This window comes from Durio zibethinus, chromosome 17, assembly GCF_047325235.1.
Source record: "Durio zibethinus cultivar Kanyao isolate XHJ-2024 chromosome 17, ASM4732523v1, whole genome shotgun sequence".
Classification (NCBI taxonomy): domain Eukaryota; kingdom Viridiplantae; phylum Streptophyta; class Magnoliopsida; order Malvales; family Malvaceae; genus Durio; species Durio zibethinus.
The window spans coordinates 25,256,480-25,272,613 of NC_143178.1; the positions used below are offsets into that span (position 1 = coordinate 25,256,480).

The 16,134-nt window shown below is 32.5% G+C and overlaps 3 protein-coding genes across 3 annotated transcripts; all 3 read right to left on the bottom strand.

Moving 5' to 3' along the window:
* Positions 1 to 757: 757 nt before the first annotated feature.
* On the bottom strand, positions 758 to 3,855 carry LOC111285967 (plant intracellular Ras-group-related LRR protein 9-like). The gene is made up of 3 exons (XM_022875702.2): positions 2,967 to 3,855; positions 1,746 to 1,912; positions 758 to 1,667 (listed from the first exon to the last, which is right to left on the bottom strand). The coding sequence occupies exons 1-3, from the start codon at positions 3,720 to 3,722 to the stop codon at positions 1,019 to 1,021; spliced, it is 1,572 nt and encodes a 523-aa protein (XP_022731437.2). The 5' UTR covers positions 3,723 to 3,855; the 3' UTR covers positions 758 to 1,018.
* A 2,949-nt stretch (positions 3,856 to 6,804) lies between these two features.
* On the bottom strand, positions 6,805 to 10,644 carry LOC111285973 (MAK16 protein-like protein). The gene is made up of 9 exons (XM_022875716.2): positions 10,397 to 10,644; positions 10,182 to 10,291; positions 9,700 to 9,818; positions 9,486 to 9,583; positions 8,785 to 8,872; positions 8,585 to 8,713; positions 8,398 to 8,491; positions 7,959 to 8,104; positions 6,805 to 7,271 (listed from the first exon to the last, which is right to left on the bottom strand). The coding sequence occupies exons 1-9, from the start codon at positions 10,456 to 10,458 to the stop codon at positions 7,227 to 7,229; spliced, it is 891 nt and encodes a 296-aa protein (XP_022731451.2). The 5' UTR covers positions 10,459 to 10,644; the 3' UTR covers positions 6,805 to 7,226.
* Positions 10,645 to 11,634: 990 nt separating this feature from the next.
* FRO8 (ferric reduction oxidase 8) lies at positions 11,635 to 14,912 on the bottom strand. The gene is made up of 8 exons (XM_022881505.2): positions 14,714 to 14,912; positions 14,465 to 14,558; positions 14,178 to 14,366; positions 13,841 to 14,078; positions 13,402 to 13,729; positions 13,061 to 13,319; positions 12,168 to 12,886; positions 11,635 to 12,061 (listed from the first exon to the last, which is right to left on the bottom strand). Exons 1-8 carry the CDS (start codon positions 14,868 to 14,870, stop codon positions 11,880 to 11,882), a joined length of 2,166 nt encoding a protein of 721 aa, XP_022737240.2. The 5' UTR covers positions 14,871 to 14,912; the 3' UTR covers positions 11,635 to 11,879.
* Between the last annotated feature and the right edge of the window lie 1,222 nt (positions 14,913 to 16,134).

The window sequence follows — 16,134 nt, forward strand, 5'->3', positions numbered from 1 at the left end:
CTTTAAAAAATTGTCAATTCAAATATATTATTGCATTTTATATATTTAAAAATAAAAATAACTAAAAGAGTGAAATTATTGTGAAACATAAAATTAATATATATAAATATATTTTATATATATATATATATTATATGTTGGTAAATGAGCTTTGAAGATATTTTGCATATGATATAGATTATTTACACAAGATTAGAGCTTATGTAAATATAGGATCTTATTATCTTGTGGGGCAGCCTTCTGCTATCGTCCTAATATTAGTCTTTTCACTTTGGAGGGAAAGCAAGCAATAATTATAATGTCATCCAAATGGGTTGATTGGTTGTGTTAGTGTTACTGAGTCACACCATTTTTGGCGGACTGCAGCCGTACGTGGGAGTGGTCTACAAGCATTTCTGCGAACAAACTGGGAAATGGACAAGTGTATCAAAATCTCATTCGCAAAAATCTTTTATTACTAACTACTCTTAATTTTTGCTTTGCTTTGCTGAGGCAGAGAAGACCATCTGGGAGAGAGTTTTATGGTTCTAGCGTCACCCAGAGACGTGCTACCATGAACGAACAACACCCATATGTATAATGCGATATTTTTATATACAAAAAAAATTTCCACTACTTAAAACATACGATAAACATGTTTTGTAGGCAAAAATATATTATAAATGCAAAGAATCCAAAATTTAACACTACTATTTAGGGGTACCATATTATTTTTTACAAGCTAAAGTTGAGTACCTATTGGCTCACTAGATACTAAAGATGATAATGATGATGAGTTTATTTCATACTCAACGTGAGGTGGTTATATTTAAGAGCAATAAACCAAAAAAGATTACAACAATAATAATAGCAAGGTTATTCCCATATTTTCCTACAAAACTCACATTCGAGAATCATAACAATAACAAAATTTGTTAGCTTTTCAACACTAAAGATGGAATTGAAGCTTAAGGAAAAATAAGAAAAACTTCAATACTTGAAGTTGGCAGCAAACTGAAAGTGACAGTGGACTATGAAATCATCGCTGCTCATCAAGATAAGGGTCCCTAGGAGATCCTCCAGAAGCTCCAAGGTAACCTGAAACACTCCCACCAACAACTGAAACATAGTTCTTCAACCAAGAGGTACTGCGTGTCAACCACCCAGTCTGTGCCTGTTCATTTACTTCTAGCATGCACTTTCTTTCTTCCTCAACAAGTATGTCAAGCCACCTCTTAGCCATGAAAGCCTTGACAGCATCAACCCCTTGGTTTACTACTTCCAAAGGCGGAATGATAAGAGGATTTTGTTCCAAATTGAGTTTTGTCAGCTTGTCAAGCCGACCAAATGTATCAGGAAGAGCTTGAATTTGGTTGTTACTTAGATCAAGCTCTTTAAGGTTGGTCAATTCACCGAGCGTGTCTGGAAGTTCCCTCAAATCAGTGAAATTACTGCTCAGATTGAGAATTTCAAGATTTGTTAATCTCCCAATTTCATCGGGAAGGCCACAAAGTTCATTGAAATGAGCATCCAGAAAGTGCAATGAACTCATTTCACCAATAGAAGTGGGGAGGCATCGGATCTTGTTCAAATGAATTGAAAGCCTTTGCAGATTTCTTAATTCAGTCCCAAGATTAGTCGGCAAGTATGACAGTAAGTTGAAGCTCACATTCAACTCTATCAAAGACCTGAATTGATGAAAATCAAATTTCAGATAAGGTTAATGACCAAAAACAATGTTTGATTTTACGATAAACTAAAATTACCTGCAATGACAAATGGTGTCAGTTAAGGCATTCAGTTTATTTCCTGAGACATCCAAGATTTTCAAGTTCTGAAGCAACCCAATCGAGTCTGGTAGTGATTCCAGAAGATTCGAAGAAATATTAAGCTCCTCAAGTTTTTCCAACCCAGCAATTGAGTCAGGAATAACCTGTTTCCTCATACAAGTTAGTCAAATGCAAGAGAAATTTATAAAAGAGTCAAGACCGAGAAATTAATACCACTTGCCTATACAAGAACCAGTCAATTGCTTAACTAAACAGTTTTAACTACACCAACATGAAAGCAGAGACAGTCTTATGCATCGGTAAAGGAAATCTTTATCTGACAAAAAACATGCAACCTGGATTAGGTTACAAGTTTCATCTCTGATGCCTACAGACCTATTGTAAATCATAATAATGTAGGATTCTTTCATAAGAATATTGAATCCACGAGTCCAGTTGATCATTTACAAGTGGACATGAACTAAAGCATATACCATAAGATAACTATCAAGAGGTTAAGGGAGTTGGTATCACTGCTGCCAAGATGCAATCTATGTTACAGAATCAATATATGTATAATATAACAGGAAAACTAAAAAAGGGAAACTATTTCACACCATTCTAATTCAAAGTACTGATCACTAAATAAGTCCTTCGATGTTGAAGGATTCCAGATCCAGCAGTTCCAAGTAGCTTATCCTTTGTACTTTGTAAGTATTGCCATTTGCCCACATTTAACTAAGAAATGCCGAAAAGTCCAAATGGCATGTAAACTCTCCAATTCTAGTCCAAATATAAGGTTGCTACAACTCTTCATTTTCCTTGAAGCACCCAAGTCTGAACCCTCCAAAATATAAGGAAAATCTTAGAAGAAAAGTTGAATGTATCCACGTGAGACACGTACCATCACCCAGGACTCACTCTGAATCTGAGGTAACAATAACATAGTTGATCATTTTAATGTGTTTCTGGCGCCTTCAGAAATAAACTAAAACCATAACAACTTCACTAAATACAGCAGGAGTTAACTTGTTATTGTCATTCCTTTAAGGTTTCAACTTTCTTTGCTTTAAATGAAAACAAATATTTCATCATTGCATATTTATTCGGATTCAATCTTCATCCACAGCCTTATCAAGTTCCAAATTCAACAATCACAGAAAGACAAAGAAATTCAATGTCATCTCCAAAAACAAGAAATGGAAGAAAAAAACAGACCTCAAGCTGATTATTGGAAAGATTAAGCAAAACCAAGCCGCTAATCTTCCCAAAGGCTTCGGGCAAAAACCTGAGCTTCCTTCCAGACAAATCCACTCTTTCCAATTCTCTCCCTTGCGCTTCCTCCAGTATCCCAACAACCTCCACATTAGCCTCCTCAACTTCCCCCGAATTTTCAGCCACTTTTCCCGCCTTCTCATAAATCTTAACCAGCCTCTCCTCTGCCTCCTTCAGAAGCTTCCCGTAAGCCTCGTGCATTTCGTGCAATTGCAAAATCGATTTGTAAATAGATTTCTCTTTCTCAGCTTGCTGTCGAATCTGTTGCTCTTTGTCGGCCAAGTGGGCCCGCCACTCGAGTCTATCCAACTCGACAGGTCGAGGAGAGAGGACGAGTTCTTCTAGGGATTTGGAAAGGCTGGACTCGATCTCGGCGAGTTTGGAGCGGGCCATGTCGACGGACTCTAGGTCGGGTCGTGGGCCCAGGGTTTTGAGAACGGAGCGGGTGTGGGCGACGTCGGAGACTGCATGGGTCATTGAGGCGAGAACTTTGGGATGAGACATGTAGGGCATTTGGTCCACCATTTGGGGAGGGTTGGTGGAGGATGATGAGGCTGAGGGGTCGTGGATTGGCGGAGGTTGTTCGAGGTCGAATGGAGGATCAGAGTTGGGTGTGGAAGGGAGTTTGGAGGGTCCAAAGGATGGGAGGCGGGAGAAAACGTAGGAGAGTAGCGGGTAGCTTTTCGGGTTGGGATCCATGTTTAGGGCGGTGGTTCTGGAGAAAGGGAAAATAGGACTTCGTATTTTGGTAGCTTTTAGGAGTCGCACAGTTTGAATGATTTCCAAAGTTTTCGCTTTTCTTTTAGGCTAAAAAGGCTTTTAGAAGTTGCACAGTTTGAATTAAAATCAGTTATTCCTTTTATTATTTATTTGCATTTTTAATGAAAAATTAATTTTTTTATCTATTAAAATAAAATTTTATATGATATCAATTAAATAAAAAAATTTTACCACATAAGTCAATTTTATATAAAAAATTAAATGAAATAAAAAAATCTTCTCTGTTTTTTCTTTCTTCTCTCTAAAATCTTTTAAGGATTTAATTAATTATAATTTGAAGATTAATTAATTAAATTTTATCTAATTAAAAATTCAGTTGAATCAAATCCAAATTTAAGAATTTAAGTTATTATAATAAAATGTTAAATACTTAAATTATTATTAAATTATAATGCAAGAGTTTTTTTTTTTTTTTTTTTTACCTTGTAGCCTTTCTTCTGTTCGAGTTATCATGTTAACAGCACTCCGACGCTGGAGGCTGGCTTGTTTGTTGGAGAGATTTTTTTTTTTTTCAATTTTCAAGAGTTATTATTATTATTATTATTATTTCACAATTCTCAATTAAATTAGAGTACAAAAATATATCTATCATAGTAATTCAATGTTCGTTACATACGTTTCATTTTTTAATGACACGGAGTGTGAATTTAAAAATTAAAAGAAATTTTTTAGGGAAAATAAAGGAAAAATAAAAAATTGTGCCACTAAAATTCAACATTTTATTTCTTCATGGTATTGCTAAGACAAAAAAATAAAAAATAAAAATTTGAAGTCACAAAATATAGAAGGCTTGTCAAAAATAAAAGTCATTTTCCTTTCGGAAAATCTAGAAAATAGAAGCACCGATTCTATGGTTTCAATGTTATGTTAGAAGGACTAATCCTTTTCAAGTTGGAAGAGAGAATATCTTTATTGGAGTCTGAGTAGGTGTTTCCCGGAAGAAAGTGTTAACAAATCCTAGTCTCTTTATCAAAATTCAATTGCACTAGAAAAATGTTGCTAAGGGTAAAATTTTTTTTTTTCCACTCTTGCATTTTTTTTATAAAATTTATTTAATTAAAAATAAAAAAAATAAAAGATCAAAAAACAAACGAGAATAACATGTGAATATGTCAATTGATTTTTTTTTTATAAAATTTATAAAAAATTAAAAAAAAAACTCATAAAGAATGGCACATTGATACTCATATTTAGTTTAAAATATTAATTTTTTAAATTAACATAAAAACTTTATTAATACAATATACATGTATAAAATTAAATAAATAATAAAATATATATTTTTATATATACCTCAAAATAAATACAAATCACCTTAAATACGCTTTCAATCCTAATTCATTTTTATTTAAAGAACTCAACCCATCTCAAGTTAATTTTGATTTTAAAAAATTATATATTTATTATATCAAAATGGATTGAAACTCATTAAATATCGATTGTTTTGACATCTTTATCAATTTACACATTTTATTTTAAAATTTATTTAATTAAAAAAAACAAAAAAAAATGCTAAAGGAAAAAGAACCAAATTGGATGCCACATTAACATCTTCGATAGTTTTTTTTCATAAAATTTATTTAATAAAAAAGATAAAAACACAAAAAAATAAAAAAAATAAAAAAAATTCATTGAGATACTACACGAACATTCCAATTGAGTAGAGATTTATCAAAAACAATTTATTTTGTCATTCTTATTATTTGTTCCTTTTGTTATAAATTTATTTAATTAAAAAAATAAAAAATGAAAAGAAAAAATAAACAAAATTAGGTGCCACGTGGATGCCTAGATTATTTTTTTACAAATTTATCTAAATAACAAAAATAACATGTTAAAACCTTAAACGAGAGTTAAACAAAAATAAAAATGAATCAAATTTATATAATGAATGAATGATTATATTATAATTATAAATATAGTGTTTTTATTAAATTAAAAAAATAAAATGATATCTTTATTAATGTAATACATATATAAATAATTAAAAATATAATTTAATATATATAATTAAGACAATACAAAACACCAGTAATCCACCTCCAACTTGATATTGATTTTCGAAAAAAATAATCTTGATTTCATTTTAAATAAAAAAGTATATCAATCAGATCCAAACAAACCTAAATTCAATATATACCGATTATTTTATTATCTATACCTCCATTAATATTTTTCTTAAAAATTTTATTTATTAATATCTTTTGTTGTAAATTATACACTTAAAAAATTAACAGCAATAAAAAAAAAAAACGAAATAAAATTGTCGATTGTGTACATTCATCAATTTTTTTTCAATGAAATAATCTAACTAAAAAAATAGAAAAATAAAAAAAACAAAAAAAAAAATCAAATTGTCATTTCAAAATTAGTAATAATAAGTTTTTTCTAATATCTTTTTTAAATTATCAAACAAACAAAAGTAAAATAACGAAAAAAAGAAAAATAAATTTTTTAATCAATAATAATATCAAATATATCTCAAATTAAAAAAGTTAAAATATTATAAAAGTATTTATAAAAATTTAGAAAGAAAGAATAGTAAATAAAAAGTAAAAAAATTGACAAATGGTATACCTTTCATTTTAAGTTGACGAGATCAAATTTTTTTTTAAAATATTTATTAAATATATAAAAATAAAAAAAGCGACACTGCCTTAAAAAAAGATTTTTAAACTAAAAAAAGAAAAAAAAAGTGAATCACATAAAAAAACTTAAAATCTAAAAAATATTTACTAAATATATAAATAATAAAATAATAAAATAAGAAGAATATAAACACGAAACATATTATTTATGTTGAATCACTCTCACACAAATTAAAATCTAAAAAAAAAAATTTGAAAATTAAATCTAAAAAGCAAAAGAAAAACTTATATAAAATAAGTCATACCTTAAAAAAATTTAAACCCTAAAGAAATATTTATTAAATGACAAGAAATCTCAAAAAATATACAAAAAAAAAATAAAAGGAAAAAGGAGAAATGAGAGAGTACCACTTGTCACAATCATAAAAAGCCATACATGAGTAAAATTAACTATATAGTTCAAAAAAAAAAGAAAAGAAAAGCGTGCATTGGCAATTACCAATCTTCTTAGTTTCAGTTTGTATTTATTTAGCCTACTCCTTGAGACATCTTTCAGATTCCTTTGCTTGCAAGCATAGTTAAAAAGCGATTAAAATTACAAAAACAAAAACAAAAACAAAAATCTCTTCCCTCTTCTCTTTTTTTTTCCTCTCTACTCCCTTTTATTTTCCCCTTTTTTTAAACAAGGGAGAAAAGGTGCTGGGCAGGGGCAGATGGCTAAGTAGGGTTCTGGGGGTTTTATGTTATGCTAAGCCTCTTCGAGTTTCATTCATTCGCACACAAGTGGGATGACATCACACAACTTCAAACTACCATATAAGTAGACTTCTGAGATTCAAAAGGTTGCTTTCTGCCTTTCACCACCATCTTCATGATCAACCTGATGAAAAGCAGTTACAATAGAAATGACATCTCTTAGTACCCATATTCTGTAAACAAGTGGTATAACATCTCCAATGATAGTAAATATGCAAAACCTAACACATCTTTTAGTATCAGGGGAAGTCCAGAAAAAGGATACACTAAACGATTTACAAAACAGGGGGCGGAGATATGATGTAATTAGATGCTAAAAATGTAACAAGTATCTCAAAGAAACAAAAGCTGTCAACCGAGTGTAATTGAAGTTAAAACTTAGTGGAGCTCAAGCACCATTTCAAATAATGGAATCCAATGGTAATTTGATAACTAACACCGTGAATGCCCACTAGCCATGAACCAAAATATTTAGACTGCATTTGTATATGGCTGATTCCCAAGAGCACCAGAAACCAAATATAAGCATCAAAGTATTGGTGCTTGCATATGTTTGCAGTTCCTTTGACAAAACCACGCTATTCAAATCTTTTTTTCCCAATGCTAATAAGACAGTTCCCAAACTACATGTAGATGTACAACCACCAACTTAACAAACCCAGGGCCAAATTTCACCTAATAGATGTATTACTGCTGAAAACTATTACACTAATAAAACATTGTTTGAATAACAGGAATGTTACATGTAAAAAATATAAGAATACCTACATGATTGCAGCAAAAAAAGTTTGATATTGATCAGGAATCTTACCTCAACATGAATCCTAGATTTCTTTTTCAACTTTGTACCAGTTTCATCTTTCTCAGACTTTTCATGGGAAGACTTAGACCATCTTCTCACTCGCTTTTCTTTAACTGCATTTACTTCTTCATCATCATCATCGTCAACTGCATTATCTGCATAAAAATTTCAACTTTATTTGAGCAGAACTGAATATGCAGAATCTATATTATTCAGGTATATGGCAGGCAAATGGGAGTGATGAGAAACCATATTTCTCAGAATAATGGAACCAGCTGAAACATGCTCACATAAAAATAACTTCACACAATTTCGAAAGACAATAGATGACATAGGAAAAAAAGAAACAAACAGGGAGTCACATATATGCATTTGTAACCTTATGCATGCACATCGCAAGTAATATCACATCACAAAATAGTACCGTGAACACAGATAAAAGTCATACCATTACTGATGTGATAATCCTTCATACCCAAATCTTCTATATCATCTTCCTCTTCAAGTTCAAAGTTGGCCTCGACATATTCAACTTCAGATTCCTGCTTATTCCAAGAAAATAAGCGGTAAGAGAAAAGGACAAAAAAAACAAAAAAGCTCAGATTATATACATCAATATGTTGCATAACAAAAACCTCTTCATTTTCATCCTCAGCCTTCAGTTCATCTGTGTCAAGAGTTTCGATGAATTTATTGAAGGGAAGGTTGTATATGCCATCATAAATTCCATTTTCGAGCCTAGCAAGCAACTCTTTCTCAATTGCCTGCAAAGGAATTAGTTAAAACCAATTTGGAGATACCATAATTCAGGACAAGCAATTAAGCAGATTATAACCTTATCCAGAACTGCAGCTTTTTCTGCCTTTTCCTCCCTTCTAGCCTCTCTCTTCTTCTCCTTTCTGGGTGTAGTCATTATCTTCTCCCTGTGGACAAAAAAAAAATAATAAACATAAAAAATGACAAAAGGAAAATCCAGCACTAACTAATCAATGCCATTAAAAATAATTTTTGGGATTAAGGCCAAATTTGCCACTATTGACTAACATGGGTCAATGTTGATTTTGGCCGCCATATCAATGCCATTAACTTTTGTCACTATATTTTTCATTTTGTTGATTTTTTAACAAAAAGTTATGGAATTGATGAAAATTTACCATTTGCATTAACGGAAAATTCCAATTCCATTACTATTTTTGTCCAAGAACCAACAAAATTGAAAGTATAGTGGTAAATTTTCAATATCGAGTCATAGTTTGGTGGTAAATTTGACCTTAAATCCCTTTTTTTTTTAAAAAAAAGGGATAACTTGAAGAATTACATACCCATTTTTTTTTAAATGCTCACCAATAAGTCCAATGCCGAGTATATCAAACATATAAACAACACATGAGGAATGAAAATGAAGTTTATGAAGGAAACTTTTAGCAAGTACCGTTGTAAAATTCTGAAGCATAAAGTTCTTTCTGTGATTTTCATCCACTAAATTGCCACATAAACATCAAAATCAAATAAATAAAAGCGAAAGCAAAAGGGAACCTTGTTTTCAAGGCAAGTTTCCTCATGCGGATACGCATCTGGGTCATTTTTGTCAGACGCTGCTTTATTTTGTGCACAAGGAGCTTCGGCCAATACATCTTATTGACAAAAAAAAAAAAAGAAAAAAGAAGGCAGGTGCTCAACAGGAAGCATTCAGCCAAAGTTAAGGAAAAAAAAAAAAGGCATTAGTAAAGTATGAGAAGAGATGGAATACCAGATGCTTGTCAATAACTTCAAGTGCCTTCTCATAATTTTTGGGTAATTTTACTCTTTCCCATAAATCATTGGGCTTATGAGCTCTTTCTATAGTTTTCATATATAAATAAAAGACCCCTGCACAAGACCATGACCGTAAAACCCAATAAGCCAAAATACATGCTAATCATTGGATAACAATCACTCAAATATAAACACAAAACACTCAGAACACCCAGTTGCTCTCATTTTATAGAAATCAAGTATTAACCCAATTTACAAAAACAAGATGCATCATTTGATTTTCATAACTAATGCAATATATGTTTTAATTGAATTTAACAAATGCATCCGGTGGAATTGAGTTTAACGCAGGCAAACAAACATTAACATTATAATTTTATAGCCTAAGCCAGTAATCCTCTTCTGTTTTCTCTAATTTTCTCAACAAGCAAAGTCACAGATAAAATTAAATAAAGAAGGAAGAGTAGATTGAGTTACCATCGTGGTCGCGGATAGTGGCGTAGCGACTATTGGCAAGAGGGCAGGAACTACGATTGCAGATCCCAGTAACGCTATAAGGGTTCCTACAGAAAATCCCAGTAGAGATTCTGCATAAAGGAAAAAAAAATTAGAAAAGTTGATACCCGGAAGCTAATCTAAGTAAAAAAAAAAAAAGAAAAAAGTAAAGTGAATGCTTTGAAAGAGAACTATACTTGGACATGAAACTGCAGTGTTTGTGCCTAATGACTTGCCATATCACCTCGTCGTGCTGCATCTCTCTTCCTTGATTTGCTAACTCAGGTCAAAAAGAACGATAGCGGATATCTTGATATTCAGTTTTCAAAAATCCTCAGTTTAGAGCCAGAAATTCGACGAAAAAAAAAACCTAACGAAACGAAGAAAAGTTTAGAGATTTTGGGGTTTAGGGTTTTAAGTTCTAATGTTTTATGTTAGAGGGAGGGAGTGGTATTTTTGTAATACCCGGTTTGTTTTCGGCTATAATTTTCTTTTTATCTTAAAAAAAATTCCACCCAAAGCCAAAGGATAAATATTAATTACTAATACGTTATGAGTGCATCTAAACGCACGTCCTTTTTTTTAATTCCCATTTTTTGAAATAATTTTTAAATAAAATTATTCAATTATTTTTTTTCCAACTCTTTTTTACTTTTAAACTTGTGAATTTGCAAATCTTAAAGTTTTTAAAAATTTTCAGAAAATTTTAAAAGTTTTTGAATTGTTATACCTTGTATGTTATAATTAGGGTTTTGAAAACAAATCAATTGAGGAAAAAAATCTGTATCCTAAAAAAATTTTCATACTAAAAAAGTATGATTTATTTCAAATAATTATATTTATTTCAAATAATTATAAATTCATTTACAAATTGATAGGAACAATATATTATAGGTCTTCAGAAAATTATGTATATTCTATAAATTATAAAATTTATAAGAGATGCATATTTAAAAACTTAAAATTGAAAAGAAAAAGAGTAATTAAATAATTTTAAGTAAAAAAAATAAAAAAAAAAAAGATGTGGAGAGAAAAATAAAAGTATGTTTAGAAGTACCCAGTAGTTATAACTCATGTAAATTGTGCAATTAGGTCCTTATGTTTTTACTAAAAACCCCTTCAGCCCTTTTAAGTTTTAGCAATCTTTTAAAAGTCCAAAAGGCTAAAAAAAAAAAAAAAATAATAATAATAAAAATGGTTAGTTTCTTGAATGATTTTTACAAATATCTAATATGAACTTCACCTTTTAAACTTAGTTTTAATTCCAAAATTTGTTTTAAGCTTTCCTAAAATTTGATTTCTCATTTCCTTAGTTAAATATCATATTTAACTAATTATTTTTTACTATTTTACAAATATTTCCAACAATCCGTACAGGAAATTGTCTTGGTTGCTACTTACTAACAAACCAAACTACCTTCTTGAAACTTGTAAGTGCAAAAGAACCCGAAAAGGGCAGATCTCTTCTACATATCATCAAGTTCATCTTTACAATTTATCCCAAAAAAAAAAAGAAACAAGTTTATTTTACATCTCTTTATTTCCAAAGGGCTCCAAATTCTTATTTAAGAAAGCTGAAGAGCATCCATTAGCAACTAATTCATATCGACCAATCTATACAAGGATCATTTATGGGTGAAATACAATAAATGTGACTCGATAGCTGTATTTATGGTGAAATTAGAGTGTAAAGGTGAGGGCATGGAAACGCAAGTATGGTTTCCTTTTCTTGTCTCCAATCTTAAAGCATCGAGACTTCTGCTGGCACAATGATGCAACAACCTCTTTCATTGTTTCTGGTCCGCACACCAAGACTCCAATATCAGATCCATCAGTTTCATTTAGGAACTTGGAGAATACATCTGATGAGATTCCATTATTTCAATGTGTTACAACTTAGAACAGATGCTGATAAGACAAATACACCATTATAGGTTCTATAAGAACGAAGGGATTATATGAGAATACCTTCCAAATTAGGCCTTCCCCCAAAATGGACTTCATGTTCCTCAACCACACCTTTTGTTTCGATTGAACTTAGTTCCTTCATCTTTTCTTCCTTTAAGGAGACAAGTGGTATTTCTTTCTTCAGCCTTCTCCATCTCAAAATAACTGCTACCAAGGTGCTGCATGCTAAAGATATGAAGAAAGAGGATAAGATTAGTATATCAGCAACCCAAGAGGGGCTCTTTTCTTTAGGGGCCTTATTTTTGGAGGAAACCGCCAATTTTAAAGAGTGAACACTTTTCTTTTCAGAGGGAAGAAATATGTGGTTGAAACAGATAAGAAAAACAAGGAACACAATCGAAGCAATTCCAGCCAATCCAGCAATCCAAAACAAGCTTTCTGGCCCATGTATTGCATAAATTGGACGTTTTGTGCCAAAGTGAACTGTTTGCACTTGAGATGTCTCGTCAAGTATTTCTGCTACAGTTACGCCAGATTGCTTTTCCTGGGTCACAAAAACTTTTAGTTTCAGATGCCATTTCTGTGAGGGTTGGTTCTCCAGTAGGGAAGAAACTGATTTTAACAGGCCAATGTCTTGGGACTTCTTGACAACGTATATCAGTTGAATTCTGGATGGGAATCTATATCTGCGGCTGCCTTGAGCTGCAGCAATTTCATGCAGTATGCTCAGAAATGGTGTTATCCCAATTCCACCGGCAACCAAGAGTAGACTGTCATATCTGCAAAGAATTTTTGTCTATGACAGTGGTAATCTAAAATTTTGTAATGAAGAGTATATCAACAGGTGAATTCTAGATTTCACCAAAAAATTCAAAACATAATTCAGGAATATAAGCGATCACTATACATTTTCTAGATATGAAAATCTCATGCTATATGATTCTTTCGCGCACCTCAGAAAGGTCATGGTAGAAGGACCATAGGGGCCTTCTATTGCAACAGGTATGGATTTCATCTTATCAGCATCAGTGTCTAGCTCAGCCTGTATATTGTCATATAGAGAACTTGTCCACCATCCATCACATTTAACTATAACCGACATCCTGTGATTATCATCAGTTGAACTAGAAGTTATACTGAAGGAATGCCACTGAAATTTGGATATGCTCGGTATCTTCATAAATATTATGCTTGTGGGGGTATACTTCAATCCTGAAATGAGTGCAGAAACAGCGTAAACTTTTCAAATGTTTTCACGTCCCATTTCAGTAAAAAGAAGTGACTAAGAATTTACCCGTGTCTTTTGGCAGAATAAGTTCTACAGCTTTACAGGGGTATAATCGTGCTGAAAGAATGTAAGTTTCAGGCCTTGACTGTAGGATGCGAAGTAGTTTGTCAAGGCCAAAGAGAAAAACTCCAGGGAAGATCATATAGAAGTGCCGATCTCCAGCATGAAGCAAGAAAAATACTAGGAAGATTATGTACAGGTGGTGCATGTAATAGAAGATTTCAAATCTTTTCCTCCTTATTTGAGGAAGTGATGTGATCCACATAACCAACCCTGTAACCAAAGTAATCTCTCCAGCAAGGTATATCCGGCCTGTTCTCTGCCATTTTGTGATCTGGACAGCAAGGAGGAGGGAAGGAATGTGCAAACAAGTGTCAGATGTGGTAAAACCTAACAAGTATTAATCAGATTCATGATAAATAGAGATTGAAGAGACTACTATAACCTCATCCTGAATGTAGTGGCTAACACCCCAGAGGAATAAGGTGCTTGCACCATGAAAAGTAGCAAAACATATCATTGAAGTCCCTAGCCATATATGATATCTCACTGAAGCTTCAAACTGGATGCCAAGTATTCTAAATACAGCCAATCCCCTCAAGATCGGTAGAAGAAGCAAAGCCAAGCAGGCCTCTGCTAGCAAACCAAATCGGGTTGCCACTCTTAGATACTTGAGTTGCCATCTAAAACAAAGGTCACACTCACACATAAGTAACGGTGATATTGTTGATTCTCAGCATCTGTCATATTTTGAATTTCAGTAAGAGATTTTAAGAACTCACAAATCCAACTTCAACGATTCAACAGGTGTCAACTTCTTAAAATCCTGAGATATGCGTGTATAAAATGTCCATGCTAAGAAGAGGGTAAAGAGAAATACTGACAGAATCTCTACACTGGATAAAATGCCGATGAGACTACTTATGACTAGCGGATTTGAGAAAGCTGCCGCCGAACTCCTTATTCGTCGACTGTCACAAAAAATTAAAATGTTAAGCACAAAAAAAAAAAAAAAAAAAAAAAAACACTCACTTTCATAGGCCGAAATTTAATGGCATTCTTAGAACACCTGCTTGTTTGCCCCCAAGATTGCAAATTCAAGTAGACAATTCCAATTATAGCCAGAGCAATTACAGGAAATGTATACAGGGCAAAGTCAAGACCTGTAAGATATCCATTATTGGATTAATGTTTACAACATAATTTTCAGTTAATTCTTCCTGGGGAAAGAGGCGAATGGTATAATCATGTTAGAGAAAGAGATTTAAAAACAAAACTATATGGAAAAGGTGGGTTTTGCAATATCTTAATTATTTACCATAATAACCAAACACTGTATTTCGAGCACGCTCTTCTGCTCCTTTCCATTTTCTTGTCCATAAGTTCGTTGGTTTCAGCAGCCACAGAGATATCCAGGCAGTGAATATTACAATCATCAATACTTCGAGAACAACAAGAATACTGGCTTTCCCCATCTCTTTCTTCTAAAATGGTTGCAGGAAGGAGGTTTCCGAGTTGCAGTTATTATTAAAAAGGATCTCTATATAAAGAGCTTCGGAGAAAAGATGCGGCACCACTAGGTGATAAAAAGATTTTACTTAGCCCCACTGGCTTTAAGGAGTGCCCACCACTTGCAGAGTCACTTCCTTGTGGTTGGCAATGAAATAAGGAGTCTTCTGCATTATCTAAACTGTTTGATATTCTAATTCTTCATTATTTACCTTCCATGATAAGAATTAAGAAGTTGACATTTTTCTTTGAGGAGATGAAAGTGGCCACAAAAAATCTTATTGCATATGACATAGTCTACCAAAGATGGTTTTCATTTTCAGATTATTGTAAGAAATCGTATACTGGCTGATTGGCATTTATAGGTTAGATTTCCTATCAGTCTGATGAATTATTTTACATAGTGGATATATGGTCCATCTTGTTTCCTTTTCTTTTTCTCTTTCCTTCTTTTTCATCCTACAGTCACTCCTTTCAAGAAGATTGAATTGCAACTCACCACACAGCAACAATCTTAAAATGAATGTGGTTTAAGTTTCAGTATTTTGTGATCTCTTTTTTCATGGTATTCAATCATAGTCATCAGATGCTAACAGATCTGTTCATATATTTTCGTTTAAAAAAAAGATCTGTCCATATGGCTTTGGGATTAAATTCGTTTTCTCCTTTAGCATTTCACTCTTAATCATATTCCTATCCAGTTTCCTCCACAAAGCAAGTGATCCGTTAATTGGACAAGCCATGTGGGGCAACCTGGAATTCAATCCACCGAAAGTGGCTACAACTAGTGTTTTCTCTCCGTGACTTGATGAGATTTGTTCCAATTATAATTTTGTTTTGCAATGCAAGAGGGATAAATCAAAACTAGAAAAGAAAATGAAGGTCTAATTGCCCTTCTGGAAAGCAAAATAACGAAAACTACGGGATGATTAGATGAAGTCTAGACCTACCTTACCTTGCAAGGTGTGGCCTTCCAAAAACTACTAAGCTATGACTAGAAGCGACTGGATTCAGATTTGATGATAGAAAAATAAGTGAAAATATCAAGGAGACGCTGCATCGTGGTCCTTGAAAGAATTACTATACTCTATGGTGTACCTTTTGAATGCACTTAATATTCTTAGCTACAAGGGAAATAAAACCAGAGAGTGAGATACGGGTGGTTGGCTAAGGAAACCGGTGTTCATTTTTTTTTAAGTTCGCTTTAAGGACAGATAATTTCAATATGGG